Below are 22,856 nucleotides of genomic sequence, written 5' to 3' on the forward strand. Positions count from 1 at the left end.
TGCAATCAAATATTTGAATAAAAACAAATCTCAGGATTAGACCACATGTAAATTCAAAGGGTACAAAGTACTACTTTAATTAACAGACAGTTTAGTTATTGTGTAAGGTACAATAATGGTAATATTACTGATAAATATAATTTAAAATAGCATTCTTCATGGGATATATATATATATATATATATATATATATATATATATATATATATATATATATATATATATATAAATTGTGAAATGTAGTAAAGTGAACATCTGTCATTTCTTCATACGCATTGGTGATCAGAGTTCTCTTTTCTCTCAAGTGACTTTTCTAGAGCATTGTGGTTATCTGTTTGGGGGGAATTTGTGTGTAACAATAATAGCCCCGTCGCTGCACTCAGTTAGAGGGGTCAAGCCACTCTCCTGTAATAAATTATAACACTATTGAGGTAGTGTCTCCATTTAAAAAACAAATCGATTTGATCCATGGAAAAAGAGCGAGTCCTTAGATGCAGTGAGCCTGCACTTTATCATTTTGCCTGATAAATTCCATTCTTATTCGAATGATAAATAAGTCAGGAGATGATTTATGCATTTGTATTTATTTATTTATTTGCTTGATTTTAAGTCTGAGCAACTCAATCCATTCATTTGATGTTATCTATTGTTTCAGCATGAATAGATGACTACATGCATGTAAACTTGTAGGAGAATGTAGCATGAGTCTGATCAAAAAAAATAAATGATACATGTTTATATCTAATCTAGCATACATCATTTTTATGACTTAAGCCTGCTCATAGATTAGGTGTAATTTTAATTCAGAAAAAAAAATAATTAAAAAGTTGCTGATAAATATACCCCAAGTAGATGGATATGGAATGGAGTCACTTTTGAAGTTTACCTCATTGTGTACAACAACGTTCCATCGTCTTGGATTCTTAGCAGTTTATTTGGCATGGTCATGTTGTGGGCCACAGATTTTTTCCCATTATGAAAGAATGTGTCAGGAGTCCAGATCTTACTGGCCATCAGGTTGTTTAACCGGAGGATGTTCATTGGTCCATTAAATTTTAACCGCTCGTCTTTCCAGCTTTGTCGGAAGAAAACATCTATTGTGTATTCCTGCCAATTAAAACCAAACATCACTTTTTTGGAGAAGAGAACTCCTATATATTATTGCTTATTCTCATTTTACAATTAGCTTCATATTTACACTCCCTCTAATGTGAGTTTGCATTTCTAGCACTACACCGTTTCTAAAAGGGGTCAATAAAACTCGGGAATCCAATAATAACAAACTGCATTGCAGAGTAGTTGTGGGTTTGAGTCGAAAATGTCTCTCACAACTACTAGGTGTTTCTCAGTCAACAAATGTCAAATGCTATTGGTATGTTATGTCAAATTACAAAAGGCAATCACTGGCAGGATAGCTGCATCTGCATGTAGGCCCATCAAGTCTGCATTGGTTCAGAAAATGAATGATATACTTGCAATAATAATAATAATAATAATAATAATAATAATAATAATAATAATAATAATAATAATAATAACATTCATATTTGTTTAATGATTCTGTGCTACCTTAATATTATTCTTCCCCTTTCGCACACAGGTTTTCTCCCCTTGGCTAATGTCAGGCCACATTTATCTCATCAACTTGTCCTTGAGCTTAGGGCTTCATGTCACAACTGTGTCCAGCCTTCCCATTGAGTCTAGGCAGTGCAACAGCTGAACCACTAAAGGTGCAGTCTGTTGTATTCTGCTCTTTTGCATTGCCCTGTATAACTGTATAAAAGAAAAATATGTTGATATCTGACTGCTCTCTCTGTCTCTGCCTTAAAATAATTAAATTGTAAAATAGTTGCTGTTTTGTTTTTTAATTATTTTAAATAAATTATATATCTATATCCATTATCATTAACCGCTTAACCCTTTACAGGGTCAGGAGTGAGCCGGAGCCTAACCCGGCAGACACAGGGCTCAAGGCAGGACTACACCCTGGACGGGACACCAGTCCATCACAGGGCACCACACACATACAAAGGGCAATGTAGGATGACTAATCAACCTGAACAGCATGTCTTTGGACTGTGGGAGGACACCAGAGTACCCGGAGAAAACCGGGTAGTCATCTTGGGCTCAGGGTTGGAGCAACAGCCTGGGGTCAAAATTGTTTTTTTATAGGGTTTGGTCAGGAGGAGAAATTGACTTCAATAATTTAATTCCCTGTAACAAAGTGCCCGCCCCTGTGTATATTATCTGTTATGTGTTGCGTGTGGTGTGTTTAAATGTTGGTGTATAGACATTGGTACACGGGATATAAACGGGTCTGTGTAACACGAGTGTTTAAAAATGTATATGTGTATTTAGGCACGAGGATTGCACAGCACTTCACGTGCAAGTAAAATGTAGTAATATGTGAGCACGGGGAATTGCACTTTATTAATTCACGTGCTGGGATTCAAGTGAATAATTAATTGGTAATTGAATCCCAGCACAATAGTATATATAGATGCACGTTGTCACATACTGGGGTTGGGTGTTCGGTGAGCGGAGAACGGGATTGGAGACGGAGGAAATAAGTATAGTAGTAGTAATAATAATAATAATAACAAAGTATCTGCTCACCGTGTTTGTCAGTGTCTGTCCGTGCACCGTTTTGTTAAGTTTAGTCTGTTTTTTTGTTTGTCTATTTATTTTGGCGTAGAGTGCCGGGTCCTGTGTTTTCGTGTTTGTTTAAACCTTTTATTTTGTAATAAACCGGCGCCAACAGGCGTCTTCATCATTTCATTTCATCCGTCCTGTGTTTTGTGTATTTCATTCCTTTTCCTGGTTCTGACGCCGCCCACTTGGCCGTCTTTGTGACATTCCCATATGACCATTTACACACTTTTCTAATTAATAAAGCAACTTTTCAATTAAACATGCATGTGGCTGTGTAAAAGCGGCCATCTTGACTCCTGGCTGTTCCTCTACGTCTGAGCCCTAGATGACTAACAGCCACAAGAAACACACTTTATTTGTGAGGATGATCACTCAGAACCATTAAGTAGCGATTAGCATTGACCTTGCCTTCTAAGGGAATGAGTGCAACCAAACCATGCTAGGAAAATGTGCCCCACAACATTACGGAACCACAAAAACCCTTCACTGTTGGAACCAAGAACTCAGGGCGGTACAGTTCTTTAGGTTGGTGCCACACGTCCATTTGTCGAGAACATGGTGAAGGGTGATTCATCTGACCATATCACATTTCTCCACTGCTTGGTAGTCCATTGCCTGTGCTCCTTGTACCACTGGACTCGCAAACGTGCATTGCCAGGTGTGATGAGCGATTTGTGCACTCCAACCCGATTATGGTATCCCGCTCTGTGGAGTTCTCGGTGGACCTTGATGAAACTGGCTGCTCGTGCCCCAGGTTGAAATTTGCAGTCAATTGATCTGCAGTTGCTCACCTGTTTTGCCTTGCACTTCAAATTAATGCCCACTCTTGCCCTTTGCTGATGACGTCTTTCCCTTGGCGATCCATGTTGACATCACCTTAGACACCGCTGCTCATGAAACATCGGCAAGTTGGGCTGTCTTGGTCACTCAACCTCCTGCCAAATGAGCCCTAACAATCACCCCTCTTTCAAAGTCACTGAGGTCTCCTCTTGCAGCCATGCTAGCCATAATTATAGGCAACCAGGCCTGAGCAGCATTTTTATACATAACCTTAAGCATGCTGGGATGTTATTTGCATAATTAACGCATGAGCCACACCTGTGTGTAAGTCCTTGCTTTCAATATACTTGTTGTCTCTCATTTACCCAGGTGTTTCCATTTATTTGTCCACTAGGTGTGTGTGTGTGTGTGTGTGTATATATATATATATATATATATATATATATATATATATATATATATATATATATATATATATATATATATATATATAAGGTATAAACCACGAAGGGCCGTGCGGTTCCCATGATATATACCACGGCTGGGGTGGTGATAAGGCCTGAGGCTTCAGTACTTACACCCCAGATGTGTATCACCCCAGATAGTGGTATATATCATCAGAACCGCATGGCCTGAAGTGGTTTATACCGCTTATAACACGGCTACCGGTCATTTGTGGGAAGAAAAATAATAAAAATAATTAAAACACATTTAAACTAAAACAAAACCAGAAACATTTATTGTGTATATATCTACAGTGTAATATAGTCCCATATTTTATTTAATTTAATTCATTGTTCGCTTATTAAAAATAAATTGTACATGTTCGTTTATTGTGAATTTCTGCATCAAAAGTGCCGTCTCACTACAGACTAGAGGATGAAGGGTGGAGTTTCAAATTACACTAAGGAAGTAAGGAGAGCAGCTGATAGAGAGAGACTGAAGCTGGATCTTGAAGTGAGTTCGTTAACTCATTATATGCAAGCATTTACTATAAAGTTTACACATATTCTAGTATGTTTTCATTCTTTTAGATCTCAAAATATGTTTTTGTTATTTGTCAGACACCCTCGCATCCAATTCGTGCCTGATAAGTTAACGATCGAACCAGTCTTTACGCACCAATCCGACCACGGTCTCAGGTGACAGTACATCAGTTTCCCGCAGATGTTTAAAATCCAGGCCGGCACTTCAGCGGGTCGTGTCTGGCCTTGTTGTTACCTGCTTTTCTAAGAGTTTTCCTGACCGACATGAACTGCTGGTTTTAAACTAGCTATCTGCAGAAATGTTAAAACTTCTACTGTTAAAATATGTGTTTCATCCAGTTTAGCGTTATAAAACTGGAGACTGAATACTGGTCCTCAGTTGAACTGCTTGCACTGGCATAAAATTCTCTTATGTTGTTGAGACTTTTTGGGATTTATTTCCATAAAATGAATGTCCATATTTTTTTTCTTTAAGTACATTAATCAGCCCATGCTGTAGTTATTTTTTTGTGTGTGTGTGATTTTTCAATCTTTGTTTTCTTTTATTTCATTTAGCTGTTCCTCATCAACTGTTATGTGTCTGTTCTTGCTGGTGCACTTATTTTATTTATTTATTTTTTTCAGGTGGACTGCTGTCTTCACTCCGAAAGTTGGTGTTGTACCAGTTATGTGGATTTACATCCCCAAATATATTAAAGGAAATAGATTACATGCCATTCATTTTTGGCAGTGGTTCTGTAACTAATAACAAATAAAATGGCAGTTTGTCATGGAATTTAGAATGGAGTGGTGCCTAGTGATTTATTCAGTGTGAAGAGGCTCATTAGTATGCAAGCCAAGGTATACGCTATATATACACACTGTCATGTGATGCTGTTTAACCAATTTTTCCAAGCCGTGTTTCCAAGCTATAATTTTATATATATATATATATATTCAGTGCCTGTCAGATGCGTCAGGTTTAATTTATTTTCACACAAGCTGTGTATTTTACGCGTGCTGTTTATAAAATTTTACTGCATATCAAAGTGACACAGTAAAACAGGTTCGCTTAAATAGGCACTGCATATCAACAGGACATTCAGTAGCTATCTCCTGAGCCCTGTCTGTGGATGAAGGGACCTGCTCAATAGTGTATGGAGAATATATAGTTTGCCTAGTTTTACTTATTATAGTACACGGGACCCAGTGAGCACTTAAAAACAAACTAAATCCTGTTTAATAATGTTTTTCACCATATCCTCAATAATGAAATCCAAGTCATTATTTTATTACTATAACATCTCAAAAAGCTTGGCAAATGTCCACAATTTTCTGTAAGCACTGGATGTGGAAGCAGCTATCTTGTCCGTTTGTGTCTGTGGTGAAGGGACTATGTGTATTGCTCAGATCCACCTCCACTTTTTTTTTCCAGCTACTCTCGGCCTCACTCAGCCATTGAAAGCCTGTCTCTGCTTTTTCTGGAGAAAAACGGACTAGGGACCTGTGATTGATGCCTTTTTGATGATGTCGGACCCTGTCCAACATAGGACAACACAGGGTTAAACACCTGTTGATTCTTCTAATCTGAACAGGGACAGACTAACCCTGTTTGCCCTGTAAAAATTGTTTGAAACAAAACCTTGTTGCAATGCTCTTTTGTTTATGCTGCTGAAACGCTGCATATCTCCTTCTCTCTCACTCTCTCTAAACATTATTGTTATAAAACTGCTATATCAAATATATATATATACTTATATATTACAAGATTATATATATATTCACCTTAGTAAAAGGATTCCATCAGTGCACAGACGGGGATTTCTCTCTCACTTTCTATAAACATAAATGTTTCTTTAAAACTGCCCCAATCAAACTCTTTCTGTAAGCACTTATTACAATTACAACCTAACTCAAACAGGAGATTCAGCTGGCCATATATATATATAATATATATATATATATATATATAGTATATTTATATATATATATATATATTATATATATATATATTATATATATATTGTAAACGATCCTTGCACTTTTCACGTTCGTTGCCCCTTTCAAAGTAGACCCAGGACACAGAAATGGAATTGATTTAAGCGCTGACGCACATAAGTTCAACACAACAAACAAACAACTAAACCTAACTCAAAATACAGCTAAGCTGTTTACCTGGTAACCCAAACACAACTCACATGGTTTAACACAGCACTTTACAACTGCTTGGAAGCAGACCACACCTTCTGCAACAAACAGCAGCCCTGAACAAACTGCCTCCTTCTTAAATACCCTGGACACAAAGGTGCAGGGGATTACTAAACAATAAAACAAATTACACAATTAAACCCCATAACACCCAAATGTGCATTCTCACAAGGTTTTTAGCAGGGAAGGATTTTTAACCCCCTCCCTGGTACCTTACACATCCTCCCCCTCAAGTGTGAAACACTGATCGGCCATACCAAGGCCACCCCCTCCCCTAAAACACAACCACCCACACTCAAGTCCCGAAATGTCCATTTCCGCCCTCTTCCACGGGCGGACTTGAGGGTGGGTCGAACCTTCCGGCACTTCCGGGAAGGGACCCTGAACCGGCGACAAGGGACCCCACCGGGATGACAGGGCCGACCGAAGTGACGACCGGGGAACAGGAGGATGCAGCAGTGGACAGAGATCTTCCACTGGGGACCGGCGCAGCGATGTCCGATCACCCAGGGGGAGCGAAGCAGCGAACAGGGGGAGCAACAGCGACGTCTGGCAGCAGCCCAGCGACGTCTGGGTGCTCGGGAAGAGCGGAGCAGGGAACCAGGGGAAAAGCTGTGGCCAATGTTGCAGACTCCTGGGCTCCAGGTCCAGCGCAGGAAGGTCTAGGAAGACCGGCAGGGTGTCCAGGAGCAAGGGGCAAGGGCCTCGCTGCCTTACGTCGGCTAACAGAGTGCCACACGGGTGCCTCCCTTGTCGTCGCTTCACGACCCGGTCTCAACGGTCTGAGGAGCGCCGAGGTCTTCTCGCTGCTTCTGGACCTCGAGGACCTGTCGCCCCTTGCGGCCTTTTCAGTCGCTTTCCCTCTCTGGGCTCTGGGAGTGGTGGAAGCTCCTCACCCCCCTCTGGGTGTCTTGGGCTCTCGGCTCCTCCTCCTCTGGGCTCTGGGAGCGGCGGCTCCTCCTCTCTGGGCTCTGGGAGCGGCGGCTCCTCCTCTCTGGCCTCTGGGAGCGGCTCATCCCTCTCTGGGCTCTGGGAGCGGCGGCTCCTCCTCTCTGGGCTCTGGGAGCGGCGGCTCCTCCTCTCTGGGCTCTGGGAGCGGCGGCTCCTCCTCTCTGGGCTCTGGGAGAGGCGGCTGGGTACTTCTCTGCTCTCATTTTTGGAGCAGCGGCTCCAGCTGTCGGCTCTGGCTCTGGCGGTCCAACCTCTCTGGGCTCAACACAGGGTTAAACACCAGAAATGGCTCCTACCCCCTCTTGCCTGCTCCCATGGAGCAGCAGATCCACCTCCGTCGGCTCTGGCTCTGGTCCAAGTTCTCCATCTCTTCTAGGGTTTCCAACTGGGTCATAGGGGCGCCCACACACACTTCTGGTACCTAAACGATCCTTTCACTTTTCACGTTCGTTGCCCCTTTCAAAGTAGACCCAGGACACAGAAATGGAATTTTTAAGCGCTGAACACTTTTAATAAACACCAATCAAATAAATTAAACAAAACAAACAAACACCTAGCTCCTTCTTGGAGCACTAACTATACAGTCTGGAACCTAACTCAACCAGGACAGCTAAGCTGTTTACCTGTAACCCAAACACAACTCACAAGGTTTAACACAGCACTTTACCTTGACTGCTTGGAAGCAGACCACACCTTCTGCCTCCCTACGCACACAGCAGCCCTGAACAGACTCTGCTCTCTCTTAAATACCCTGCACCTGGCTCTAATTTACAACTACCATCAGGTGCAGGGGATTACTAAACAATTAAACAATTACACAATTAAACCCCATAATACCCAAATGTGCATTCTCACAAGGTTTTTAGCAGGGAAGGATTTTAACCCCCTCCCTGGTACCTTACAATATATATATATATATATATATATATATATATATATATATATATATATATATATATATATATATATACACACACACACACACAATGCCTATAATACTCCACACTGTTATTTTTTTTACTGTTAGTTTTTATTGAGTAAAAAGTTATATATTAAAAATACAAAACTGAAACATCATAATTGGATAAATCTCCATCCCCTGAGTTAATACTTGGTGGAAGCACCTTTGGCAGCAATTACAGCTGTGAGTCTGTTGGGATAGGTCTCTACCAACTTTGCACACCTAGATTTGACAATATTTGACAATTCTTCTTTACAAAATAGGTCAAGCTCTGTCAAGTTCCTTCAAGTCATGCCACAAATTTTCGACTGGATTTAGGTCGGGGTTCTGACTGGGCCACTCAAGGACATTTACCTTTTTGTTCCTTAGCCACTCCAGTGTAGCTTTGGCTGTGTGCTTTGGGTCGTTGTCATGCTGAAAGGTGAACTTCCGTCCCAGTTTCAGCTTTCTTGCAGAGGGCAGCAGGTTTTCCTCTAGGACTTCTCTGTAATTTGCTCAATTCATTTTTCCTTCTATCCTGACAAGTGCCCCAGTCCCTGCCTATGAGAAACATCCCTATAACATGCTGCTGACACCACCATGCTTCACAGCAGGGATGATGTTCTTTGGGTGGTGCATTGTGTTGGGTTTGCACCAAATATAACGCTTTGCCTTTAGGCCAAAAAGTTCCATTTTAGTTTTGTCAGACCACAAAACGTTTTACCACATGACTACAGAATCTCCTGAGTGTTTTTTTGCATACTTCAAATGGGATTCAAGGTGGGCTTTCTTGAGTAATGGCTTCTTTCTTGCCACCCTACCATACAGTCCAGATTTGTGAAGTGCTTGGAATATTGTTGTAACAGGCACACTTTGACCAGTCTTGGCCATAAAAGCCTGTAGCTCTTGTAAAGTTGCCATTGACCTCTTGGTAGCCTCGCTGATCAGTCTCCTTCTTGCTCGGTCATCCAGTTTGGTGGGATGGCCTAGGCAGGGTCTTGGTGGTGCCATACACCTTACACTTCTTAATAATCATCTTGACAGTGCACCAAGGGGTATTCAAGGCCTTGATATTTTTTACACCCATCCCCTGATCTGTGCCATTCAACATTTTTGTCCTGGAGTTCTTTTGAAAGCGCCTTGGTGCTCATGGTTGAGTCTTTGCGAGCAGAGGGAAACTACAGGAATTGCTGAATTGCTGAGTTTATCCTGAAATCATGTAAATTGCTACAATTTAACACAGGTGGAAGCCACTTAACTTGGTGTGTGATTTTGAAGGTGATTGGTTACACCTGAGCTAATTCAGGATTGCTATTACAAGGGGGGCGGACACTTATCCAACCAAGCTATTTCAGTTTTTATTTTTAATTAATTTTCTACAAATTTCTAGAATCTTTTTTTCACTTGGAAGTTGTGGGGTAGGATGTGTAGATAAATGAAAAAAAAAAATATATATTTTAATGTATTTTAATTCCAGGCTATAAGGCAACAAAAAGTGAAAATTTTTGTAGACTTTGCTATAGGCACTGAAATGTGTATGTGTGTGTGTGTGTGTGTGTGTGTGTGTGTGTGTGTGGTGTATGTGTATATATATATATATATATATATATATATATATAGAAAGTCTACAAAAATTTTCACCTATATATATAATTTTTATTTATTTCAGCAAATTTTTCAGCAAAACACCAAAAATGCATTCATACCCTTTGATGCTAAGATAGTATTGTCTACAAGGTGAAAACCATTATACCAAACATTATAAATTCATATTCATGCATTTATCCAGTGTAAGCTATATCGAGTGTGCTGTTGGCTGAAAACCAGCCCTCTCTTTGGTAGGACACACAAAGGACACAAAGAAAGCCTGGATAATAAAATAAAGGGATAACAGGTGGAAGGAATCAAATTGGCTAAAACTGAATTATTAGGGGAGGGGGGCCCTGACAAACTCTGCGATGAAAATTCAAACCTGTCGCCCATGAAGGAAAAGCAAAAAAGAATGTGATATAGTGATTGGGTTTAGAAACCATGACAAAAACCAAGGAGATTGCTTTCAGAACATAGCTATATATTGAGGACTAAAATGTAATGTCCCTGGCAAACTAAAACGGGGTGAGTGCCTGGCCCTTTCTAGCTAAGATTAGAAAAAGTAGTAGTAAACCAGCTGAATTCATTTAGGTTTCAGTTCTGCACACAGTACAGAGTCCGCTGTCATTCAGAGTGGTGAATGATCTACTGTTAAGTGCAGACTCTAGCTGTGTATTCAGTATTCAGACCCCTGACCAATTCTCTTATATTGCCGAATTAAAAATGGTGCATTGAAATTTCGTTCTGTTTCGTATTTTATTTTTAAACACTGAAACTCAGAATCAATTATTATAAGGTGGCATTAGTTTTATGTTGGGAAATATTTTTAAGAAAAATAAAAAACTGAAATATCTTGCTTGCATAAGTATTCAACCCCTGTGCTGTGGAAGCTCCCAGTTTGCACCAATGAAAGAAATTGCCCTAACGAGGACACAGTTACCTTACCACTGGCCTCCACCTGTAAACCATTAAAGTTGCTGTCACATTTTCTGGATAAAAAACCCACTGTTGAAGGACCATTGGTAAGGCTGTGAATCTGAAGGAAAATGAAGACCAAAGAGCATTCTACAGAAGTTAGAGATAAAGTAATACTAATGCATAGATTAGGGAAAGGGTACAAAATAATATCCAAGTGTTTGGATATCCCAATGAGCACAGTTGGATCAATAATCAGCAAGTGGAAGCTGCATCACACCACCCAGGCAATGCCAAGAAAAGGCCATCCCTCAAAACTCAGCACTCAAACAAGAAGGAGACTTGTGAGAGAAGCCACAGAGAGGCCAACAATCACCTTGAAGGAGCTACAGAGTTCAGTGGCTGGGAGTGGAGTAATGGTGCACCAGTCAGACATATCAAGAGCTCTGCATAACACTGGCCTGTATGGGAGGGTGGCAGTTTACCAGAAAGCATGAAAGTGACCCAGCTGCGATGTGGGAAAAGGTTTTGTGGTCAGATGAGACCAAGATAGAGCTTTTTGGTCAAAACTCAAAGCGCTATGTGTGGCACAAACCTAAGACTGCCCATGCCTCAAGACACACCATCCATCCAGTGAAGTATGGTGGTGGCAGCATCGTGCTGTGGGCATGCTTCTCATCAGCAGGGACTGGGGATCTTACAATTGAAGGAAGAATGGATGGAGCAAAATACAGGAAAATACTGCAAGAGAATCTGCTTCAGTCCGCTAAAAAACTGAAGCTTGGGAGGAAATTCACCTTTCAACAGGACAATGATCCCAAGCACAAGGCCAAAGCAACATTGGAGTGACTCAAGAACAAAAAGGTGAATGTCCTACAGTGGCCCAGTCAAAGTCCTGCTCTCAATCCCATTGAGAATCTGTGGCACTATTTGAAAATTGCGGTCCACAAGCGTCGTTCAACCAACCTGAACAACCTGGAGCAAATCTGCCAAGAAGAATGGGCCGAAATCACTCCGACACTGTGTGCAAAGCTGGTACATACTTACCCCAAAAGACTTAAAGCTGTTACTGCAGCGAAATGTGGCTCTACCAAATATTAATGTGTGGGAGTTAAATACTTATGCAAGCAAGATATTTCAGTTTTTTATTTTTCTTAAAAATATTTCCCAACATAAAACCAATGTCACCTTACAATAAACTATATTTTGAGTTTTAAGTGGGGTTTTTAAATAAACACCTCAAACAGAACGAACTTGCAGTGTACCATTTGTAATTCAAGTAAATATGAGAGAACTTGGTCAGGGGTCTGAATACTGTGTGCAAGTTCCGTGCACTGTTGTACAATACACATGTATTATAATAGTATATTATATATATATATATATATATTGGATATATACTACACTTTTAATAAAGACTGAAAACGAGTTATCTATATACACTTGCCTGGTATGATGTGAAATGGCTCAAAAGACTGAATGGGAGTATATTTAACATGCATGAAAAAAAAAAAATGTAAACTAACACCTATTAAAAACAAATACACGTACATTTTTGCCAACGGGGGGGTTGCAACTAGCTCAGTGGTACTTCATAGAGTATTGACTTTTTTAAAAGGTATTTAGAAACTTTAATATTAAGGAAAAAGGACCAGAGATAGGACTGAACTAACTGACATTCCAGCTGAGGGAAGAGATGGGAAGGAGAAGCTAAGGGTAATTTTCTCTAAGGAATGCATGATTTAAATATGTGGAACTGAGCACAAAAATGACAGTTACATATAAGCGAGATCCTGAAACAAACTAAATGAATAGATGTCAGAAAGCAAATAAAGGAATAAAAAAACATAAACTTGGAATTATGGCAATTGGAAAATACAGCTAGTTACAAATGCATCCAATGACTGCACATTATTTGTATTAACGGTATGAAAAATATTGAATGCAATGGTTTCTTTTACCTGTGTGCTTAAATGGCCCCTATTTAAAAAAAAATCAGCTTATTCAGGCTTTCTTATTGGAGCATGGCATTAAATCTTTCATTAATGCAACGCGTCTAGTTCAATGTATAACAGCATAGGTGGGGACGGCCTCCCACTTTTTACAATATAAATATGTTACAGAGGCAAAGCCACAGTATCAATTTAATTACTCATTCCTGTATTATTAAAATGACCTTATAAACTGCCCTTTGATACTAATCAATAATTAAGCCTTATGGTATTATATAAATAACAACGTCAAACAACAAGAATACAACGTCTATTCAAAGTGGCTTTGGTGTGGGGTTATCAACGTTGAAATTGAAAAAGAGGTTATGACGACAACGTATGCCAGCTTGTATCCCAGCATGCCTTGCGAGATGACATAATTTCCTCCTTTTAAATTGACCTGGGAGCTGTTTCCCAAAAGCTACTTCAGCTACTCACCTGTGTAAAACAGGCATGCAAAGTGAATTTCTGTTACAGGTGTAGTAACATTGGAAAAATACTAATCAAAAAACTAGAAATAACAGATTTCTTTACCTTTTTACTGCTTTGCTTTCTGACAGTTTTGTTGTTTAAGTTAGTCGTATGTAAACCATCTAATTTCCCTGAACTGGAGCTTGCTGGGTGAGGTTTCTAATGTTTTGTAAGTGCACTCACCATATCTGTATCAGAAACAGGTCCGAAACTGGTAACATAGATGTCAGTCTTCACTTCTGTTACTCGGTCTGAAACAAAATATGTAAATAAAAAAAATAAATTCAGAGGTCTACTTGATTGGAATAACACCTTGGGAGCAACATGAAACTTCCATTTTCTTAAATAGGTCTCCAATGCTTCAATGCTTACTTTAGTCTAAAGTGCTACTGTTTCCATGGCAACATCATACTCTCTATAAAGCATGTCAGGCACTACATACCCACTGGATAAATAAGGATGTTTCTTCTGCATTGTTTAGCTTCAAGTAATTTTATTAGGCTATTGAGTGGGCTATTTCTTAATTACATCTCTACAATAATTGTTATTCCTGCTCACATTAGAGTGTTCTGATATTTCTCAGAACAGACCATCAAGTCTACCTGATTTCAGCTGTCATTCACTAGACTTTTGTTATTTATTTATTTATTTTTTCAATTCACACAAAATTACATACATTTAAAAATTGGTAACAAAAAGGGCAAGGTCAAAATGACCCTCAGTTTAATACATTTGTAGAGGCACCAAGGCCACTAAGCTTAAGTCAAGGACAAAGTGTAGGGTGTTGTGCAATTTTGCATAGGATTTATTTAAGTGCAGATTGAAAAACTGAAAAAGAAACTGCTTATTTACAAGTTGTATACACAGTAAAGTTGACATTTAAAATCACTGTTTCTTCAAGGACAATAATCACACTCTCAACCTTTATTTTTAACTCTTCCAAACGTGCTGCCTGAGTCTCTTCTCCAGAAGCTCCCAGATGGTCAGTGAGGCAGCCATGTAGACTGTCACACCAGTCAACCTGAACAAAACTGCTCACTGCTTTATATACAGCACTGTTGTCTGCAATTACTGTAATGCACTGGTGCCTGCAGCCATACGCACGTTACACACTGTGCTTACCTTTGGTTTCAAAAAGAGCAAAGATGTCTCTGATGATCCAGAATGTCAGAGGGAAGAAAATCAGTAAAAACATCGAGCTGTCTGTTTCTGGCAAATATGTTGACAGCATCAAATGTTAGTACAGTACTACTGCACGATCTGAATTCTGCTGCTCTTTCTAGATTGAGCACGGTAAGTGCACATTTAAAGTTTCATTTGTATTTTAATTTGACATTTTTCACATAATTGCCAAGTTGTGTCATTATTATTATTATTATTATTATTATTATTATTATTATTATTATTATTATTATTATTATTATTAGCCATTTACAGCCTTATAGAGTATATTCAAATTCCCAGAGTTTACAGTCTTACTATGTAAAGGCAGCTGTAGGATTATAAGGTTTATTATTTACAGGTCATGTGGGCATCTTAACTGACTTCAGTTTAATTAAATGACGACCAGATTTCAAAATGTTACTGATGAAAACAGAGACATGCTCACTGAAAATCAGGAAAATGCTGCCACAAGAAAGTGTTACATTGAGTGATATACATTTACTAAAACTTTAATAAAAGCATAACTGGAAGAAACCGGAGATAACAGGAAAATTCAACAAATACCAGAACAGCAACTTAACAACATTACAGAATACTGGGAAGCAAAGACAGGTATTTAAGTGACACAAATATGAAAGTTCAATTTACTACGGTAACCAAACGAACTTCACAAAAACAAAATAAAGTTTAGTGGCAAAACAAAAGCATTACAAAAAAAACAAGGGAAGGTAAATGGCCACATGTGTTACATTTTCAAGCTATTGTAACGGCTAGAAACTAATTACAACAATAAAGTACTCTAAGGTGTGCAAAAAAAAGACTGATAACGTGGACACTCCATCTTCGGTCTCATCATTATCTTGCTACAAGAGTTTATTCCTTAGTATTATTGCAATTAATGTTTTACTTTTTGAACTGCCTGTTTTGTCATGTGTAACAGAAAAAAAAGTTTATGTTTATGCGCCATGCTTAGGGGATGAGTGATGATTGGTTGTAGTGATTGTGAGAGTAAAATGATTTGAAATGGAACCATGCTTGAGCTAGTTTTCCCCTTAGTTTAAGTCTGTATTTCAAATAGGTTTATTTGTAGTTCTTATTATTGTTGTGGACTATTTGGCTGGCACTGTAGCTGCTGTTCTGTCTTGACAGCAGCACACTGTGTTTATTCATTTTTAGAAAGGTAAACAGTGATGCAGTTTGACTGCAGTTTACTAATCTGACAGCGTAGGTGCTGTGAAACTCAGGAAAGAACATAAATGCAGCATTCTGATAGGCTGGAACACATTACAGCATGGTGTTGCAGAGTCGTTACCAGCATGAGAAGGGATGTTGGTGTGGTTCAGTTGTACCTACCGTGTGAAAGATTTCTGGGGGCACTCCTGCTGTAATGTATTCAGGTTTTACACCATATACTTCAAAATATTAACCTAGTGGGGTTTTTTTGTCCTATGGTGCCCCCTCATTGTTAAGATCTAACACAACCGATCTCCACACTGATGTTACATTGCAGTCCGGGGTTTAATAGGAATAATAGCCGTGGCCAAAGAAACACAGATTTAGAAAATAAATCCATGAATTAGAAGAATCTTCAGAGGTGAATCGCCCCTAGCCTCGCAAAAGACAATTCTTACTGCAAGGTCGTGTGATCTTGTCTAGCTAATCACGACGTTTAACTTATCCAAGCCTTTTTATAATTGTACTTGTTTGCATATATAATGATATGCTTCACGCTCATGCTCATTGTGGTAAAAATAAAGAAAAGAAAATAAGGGCAATTGAAACATATGCAAGTTAGTTACAGTAAATCTTTTTTTTTTTTAAACCTGAAAGAAAAGCACTTGTTAGTATCGTAAATATTTCTAACCTACTGACCTGGAAAAATGATCAAGTTTTGCCATTTGTTTTGCAGATACAAGGCTTTGCATCATCTTTTTCTGAGATGGCATTATTATTATTATTATTTATTATTATTATTATTATTATTATTATTATTATTATTATTATTATTATCCACGGAGAAAGGGTTGTGTTCGTTGTTAACCAATCAGCTTAACCATGCAAATTACCTAATCATGTTATTGTTTGGATCAAACACTTTCAATCTAGTTGCTGCAGCTGAAATGGCACTGCGGCCATAATGGTGATGAATAGACATACATATTGCGGGGCATTGCAGCAACTGAGAAGGGCACCAACGGCAACTGCTACATGGCTGCTGTTAATTTCGAGCCCTGCACTCCCCATTAAAACAAACATGTTGCTCCTAGGTATGCTACAATAATGTGGTTCTAAGAAATCCATGGTTGTTTTGAAAAGGGATTTGTAGTACATTCTAGCTCTGAATGATTGTATTCAACACTATCAGATCTCATTTTGGAATCTAGGCCTACTTTCCATTCAAATCCAATGAAAGAATGACATGGCAAATTGCACTGCTCTGAGTTCAGCTGTTTAATTGAGGTGTAAACAACACAACTTTGCGTACGGGTGTATGTAGTACATGTACACAAATTGATACTACCTATGGACCTGACATTTCTCTCTTTACTAGTTAATAAAATGTCTTTTAACATACAGTACGAGACACCATACACAAAGCATAATAACTTATATTTGCAACCAGTACAATTCCTGTACACTTTTTAAGGACATTTTTTTAAATGTAATTACTGTTTTTATATATCTATATCTATATCTATATATATATATATATATATATATATATATATATATATATATATATATATATATATATATATATATATATATATATATATATATATAATGAACCCCTTTTTTTTCAATGGAAATTAGCTCTATTAGAGCGATCACTTTTACAAAATCTACCCGGATAAAACAATCTCTGAACTTTCTCCAATGTCAGTGTGTTATTCTCTCAGTGAAAACAAAGACCTTGGTAGGCTAATTCAAAGATAAGGTGATTCATAGATGTAGGTTATGGTGTTGATGTATCTAATCAAGCTTATGTTGAATATCATGTTGAACAATGATGACTAGGGTTACCACCTTTAAAAGGCAAAAAACGGCACCCCAGCCTGCCAAAAAAAAAAAAAAAAATACAGCTTCCGAACAGCATCAGCTTCATGACATTTTTCTGTAAAGACACACTGAAAAATTGTACAACAGGTGTTTGTTTCATCAGTACATTTTGCCAGCAGTTCTCTGTACTCTGTTGTACATTGCCGTCATGCGATTTCTGAGATATTTATTGGTCGGGACTGCACAAGCACTAGTGCAATCGCTTGTGTGTTGGAGGCACACACACAGCTGCTGTATTTTGATTGCTTAAACTGGATAAGTCATAGCCATGACTATGGTGAATGTCTCCATGTAATTGGTTTAGGACTGGGGTGGGTGGGACATATATATATTTTTTTTAACTACAAGGATGAGTAACTTGTGTTCGCCAGTACAACTGAGTTCAATGGGGTACTCACACATTTGAAACATCTGTGTCTCCCCTTCTACACGCCCTAAACTGCTGATCTATAACTCATCAGAAAGCTAAGAATTGGGAATAATTAGGACAATCGCTTTATTTTTTTAGGTTTTGTTTAAAAAAAACTTTATACACGCTTTTAAAAAATATACTTCCAGAATGCTGTGTGTGTGTGTGTTTGATTGCATGCAGGACAGGAGATGGCAATTGAGACAAAAAACGAACTTACTGTACAGAGATCCCCATTTTATTTTATTGATTTTTTACTATTATTTTAATGTAAACTAGTTGCATGCATCTGATGACTAAATAACTTAGGTGTAACTAATATTTAAATTATTATTAGTGTACTTTCCCTATGTTATCTTTGTTTCCGTGTGTGTGTAAAATGATGGATAATTATTTAGATGTAGTTATTACTTTTATTATCATTTAGCTATTTGATGGTGGTCAGTGTTCACACATCAACAATAAACAAGTCCCTACACAAAGCTGGCCCATATGGACGGGGGGGCAAGAAAGAAGCCATTACTCAAAAAGCCTCCTCTTAAAGCACGTATGGAGTTTGAGAAAATGCATGTAGATGATACTGCAGACATTGTGGTCAGACGAGACAAAAATTGAACTTTTCAGTCTAAATTCCAAGCGTTACGTCTGGCGCAAGCTCAACACTGCACATCACCCAGTCAACACCAGCCCAACTGTCAAGCATGGTGGTGGCAGCTTCATGTTATGGGGGTGCTTCTCTTAAGCAGGGACTGGGAAGCTTGTCAGGATAGAGGGGAGAATAGATGGTGCAAAGTTCAGGCAAATCCTTGAGGAAAACCTGTTTGAGTCAGCCAAGACATTCTCATTTCAGCAGGACAATGACCCAAAACACAAAGCCAAAGCCACACTGGAGTGGTTGAAGAAGAAGAGAATTAATGTTCTTGAGTGGCCCAGTCAAAGTCCTGACTTGAATCCAATCAAAAATGTATGGCAAGACTTGAAGATTGCAGTCCATTGACGATCCCCAATAAACTTATCAGAACTTGAGTAATTAGGAACTATCCAAAAAGACTCATAGCAGTAATTGCTGCAAAAGATGCTTCTACCAAGTACTGCCTTAAGGGGCTGAAAACTTATACAACCAGTAAATTCATTTTGTACATTTTCTTTGCAAGTTTTGCTGACATTTAACCTCCTCCTCAAATAAGTGTTTAGTTTAACTGCTACAGCTTTGAATAAAAAAAAAGTTTGTTTGAAAAACTGTGCATAAATTGTTTGTAATTCAACAAAATGTGACATTAATGGTAAGGGGTGAAATCTTTGTCAAATTGCGCAAATACTAAATACTCTAATTTTTTTCCTACATTGAAAAATAGTACTTTTACAAATATTATTTATTATTATACAATTTTTAATATTTATATGTGAAAAATATAACACATCCCACAACCAAACATATTATATCATTGGAAAGGTCTACTTAATGCCTTTGTGATATATTGGGTTGATGCCTTTGTTGATATATATTAGGTTTTAATTTCTGATTTACGGTTAACAAACTACAAGCGCTAACACAAAGTTGTCATTTATTCACACCCAAGTATGGTCATTCCCTACAGACTGCATAGGCTTATAAATACAGTTTAAATGTTGATCAGTGAGATGTTGTCTTGAAAGAACTACTGTATACTGTATTAAGAGGTTCAATTCAATCTTCAATATATATATATATATATATATATATATATATATATATATATATATAGACCCAGGACATAGAAATTGAATTTTCTTAGCGCTGACACGCACTTTTAAGAACCACAAAATCAAAAATTAAACAAAACAAACAAACACCTATCTCCTTCTTTGGAGCACTAACTGTTACACATAGGATTCCCTCACTGCTATCCCGGACAGCTAAGCTGTTCACCGGTACCCAAAACATAAAACTCACACAGGTTTCCTACAGCACTTTACTTTGACTGCTTGGAAGCAGACCACACCTTCTGCCTTCCTACACACAGCAGCCCTCAACAAACTGGCTGCATTCCTTAACTACCCTGCACCTGGCTCTAATTTACAACTACCACCAGGTGCAGGGGATTACTAAATCCCCTAAACTGTTCTTGAATACTTTTGTAGCGCCGGTATCTGCATTTTCTACAGTAATATATACAGGCACCTCCAAAATTATTGGCACCCTTGATAAAGATGAGCAAAAAAAGGCTGTATAAAAAAAAAATAACACAGGTAATGAGCTATATCGTAATATTTTAATTTTCCAGCATGTGGAATATATTGTACTTTATTAATGACTCAAGGGAATCAACCAAAATTACACATTTCTCAAATTATAAATTGATTTAAAAAAAAAAAAAAAAGTGTCACAATTATTGGCACCCTTGTTTTCAGTACTTTGTGCACCTTCCCCTTGCAAGGATAACGACACAAAGCCTTTTTCTATAATTTATTTATGAGATTGGAGAACACATTGGAAGGGACCATTCCTCCATACAGAATCTTTCCAGATCCTTGATATCCTTCGGTCTGTACTTATGGACTGCCCTCTTCAATTCAAACCACAGGTTTTCAATGGGATTCAAGTCCGGAGTCTGAGATGACCATTGCAAAATGTTGATTTTGTGGTCAATTAACCATTTCTTTGTGGATTTTGATGTGTGCTTGGGGTCATTGTCTTGCTGGAAGATCCACTTGCAGTCAAGTTTCAGCCCCCTGGCAGAGGCAACCAGGTTTTTGGCTAAAATGTCCTGGTACTTGGTAGAGTTCATGATGCCGCTGACCTTAACAATGGCCCCAGGACCAGTGGAAGCAAAACAGCCCCATAACATCAAAGATCCACCATTATATTTTACAGCAGGAATGAGGTTCTTTTCTGCAGACGCATCCTTCTTTGGACGCCAAACCCACCGCTGGTGTGCGTGGCCAAAGAGCTCTATTTTCATCTCATCTGACCACAGTACCTGGTTCCAATCCAAGTGCCAATGCTGTTTAGCAAACTCCAGGTGCTTACATTTGATGGTTGCTCTCAATAAAGGCTTTTTTTCTGGCAACCCTTCCAAATAGGCTATTGGCATGGAGGTGGCGTCTAACTGTAGATTTGGAGACTTGGTGACCCCAAGATGCAACCAAGTTCTGTAATTCAGCTGTGGCCCTTGGATTCTTCTTTGCCTCCGGAACCATCTTCCTCACTGTGCCTGGGGGCAAGATGCACTTGCGTCCTCTACCAGGCAGATTTACCACTGTTCCACTGGTTTTGAACTTCTTAATTATTACCCTAATAGTGGTAAGTGGTATATTTAGGTTTTTAGCTATTTTTTGTACCCATTGCCTGATTTATGAAAGTCAACAACCATTTGCCTCTTTTTATTTGTGAGTTCTTTGCCTTTCCCCATGGTGATGGATGACAAATGGATTTTACATGCGTGTTACCTTATTTTTATACCCCAGTGAAATAGGAACCCATGGAAGGCCACAATACAGTTCCTTAAGACTGAGATGTACTTATAAAAGTATAATGTTAATGCAGATTTAATTTAGTTTGATTTTATTTATAAGAATTTTTAATTTTTAGAATTTTTTTTTTTAATTTTGATGCCTATCTTTTTGAGAAAAAAAATATTACTTGTTAAAAATAAATGTTTTCTATGAGCAATTGTATTAGTATAAAAGAATATAGTTTTCCCACATTTTTTAGCATAAAATACAGCTCATTACCTGTGTTGTTTATTTTATACAAACTTTTTTGCTCATCTTTATCAAGGGTGCCAATAGTTTTGGAGGTGCATGTTTATCTATCAAATTAGCTAAACATTACACAAGACCTTCTTTATTAGTAAACAAATGTCATGCCATTTAATGATTGACTTGGAGTTGGTAGTCCATAAGGAAGATTTTGATATTTGCTGAACAGTTTAGCTAGCTCTTTGTCTGTTAAATAAATACAGTAGCTTATTCAATATTAGCTAATGTCAAACAAAACATTAACAACACTGTTTAAACATGTAAGCAAGCTAACAATCACAAAATAAAAAAAAATAAATAAAAATTGACCCTGTATTGATTTGGGTTAGTTATTCATATATTTCCATTGCATTCATTTTGAAGGAGTCATTTTGGGTCCATTGGGAATCCAGTGTCAATCTAATAATTAATTTGTAATAAAAACCTACTTCATAGTCATCTTTAAAACATAAAATGTTGATTTCTGTATTGGTAAAACAATCTGTGATAGATTATTGAAAAACACTTTATAGCGATTTTTACACAAGCTGGTATTGTGCAATTAAAGTAATTGTGATTGAATACTTTTTTTAATCTAAACAGTTCTAACTTGTGCATGTATCATCCTATCACAATGTCTTTGGTTGGTTGCAACACAAAGAACAACACTTGATTCCTGTAAACAAAAATCAAACCATATAAATGGTCCATAACACTTACATTAGACTCTTGTTGTCATTTTAAAAAGCATCTTTATTGGAGTTTTTCTGGTTGGGTTTAATTTTTTCATTAGACTTAATGCTGACCCTCAAACTACAACCTGTAAATCTTTATTCTAGTATATGCTAGATAAACAAGTCCACCGCAGGGTTTGACATTAGCCATGGTTTGCCCATTTTTTAAAACAGAATTACGCCCCCTCCCCCCTCCGACAATGCCATAATTGAACTAATCCGAAGGTTCCCGTCATATTTGTTGTACAGTCAGAATCTGAGACTACATGCCGAAGTGATGATGGTAAGACTCATTCCCTTCACATG

At 38.1% G+C, this 22,856-nt stretch overlaps 1 protein-coding gene across 1 annotated transcript in view; it reads right to left on the reverse strand.

The window, feature by feature from the left end:
• LOC121329602 (gamma-aminobutyric acid receptor subunit alpha-2-like) overlaps nucleotides 1-22,856 on the reverse strand; it is a 65,635-nt gene that overhangs the window by 30,263 nt on the left and 12,516 nt on the right. Inside the window, exons 4-5 of the mRNA XM_041275270.1 lie at nucleotides 13,647-13,714; nucleotides 887-1,107 (exon numbers count right to left, since the gene is read on the reverse strand). Coding sequence (XP_041131204.1) covers nucleotides 887-1,107; nucleotides 13,647-13,714 — 289 coding nt within the window. The remainder of the gene's footprint in view (nucleotides 1-886; nucleotides 1,108-13,646; nucleotides 13,715-22,856) is intronic.

The sequence above is a fragment of the Polyodon spathula genome, chromosome 2 (assembly GCF_017654505.1).
Source record: "Polyodon spathula isolate WHYD16114869_AA chromosome 2, ASM1765450v1, whole genome shotgun sequence".
NCBI classification, from domain to species: domain Eukaryota; kingdom Metazoa; phylum Chordata; class Actinopteri; order Acipenseriformes; family Polyodontidae; genus Polyodon; species Polyodon spathula.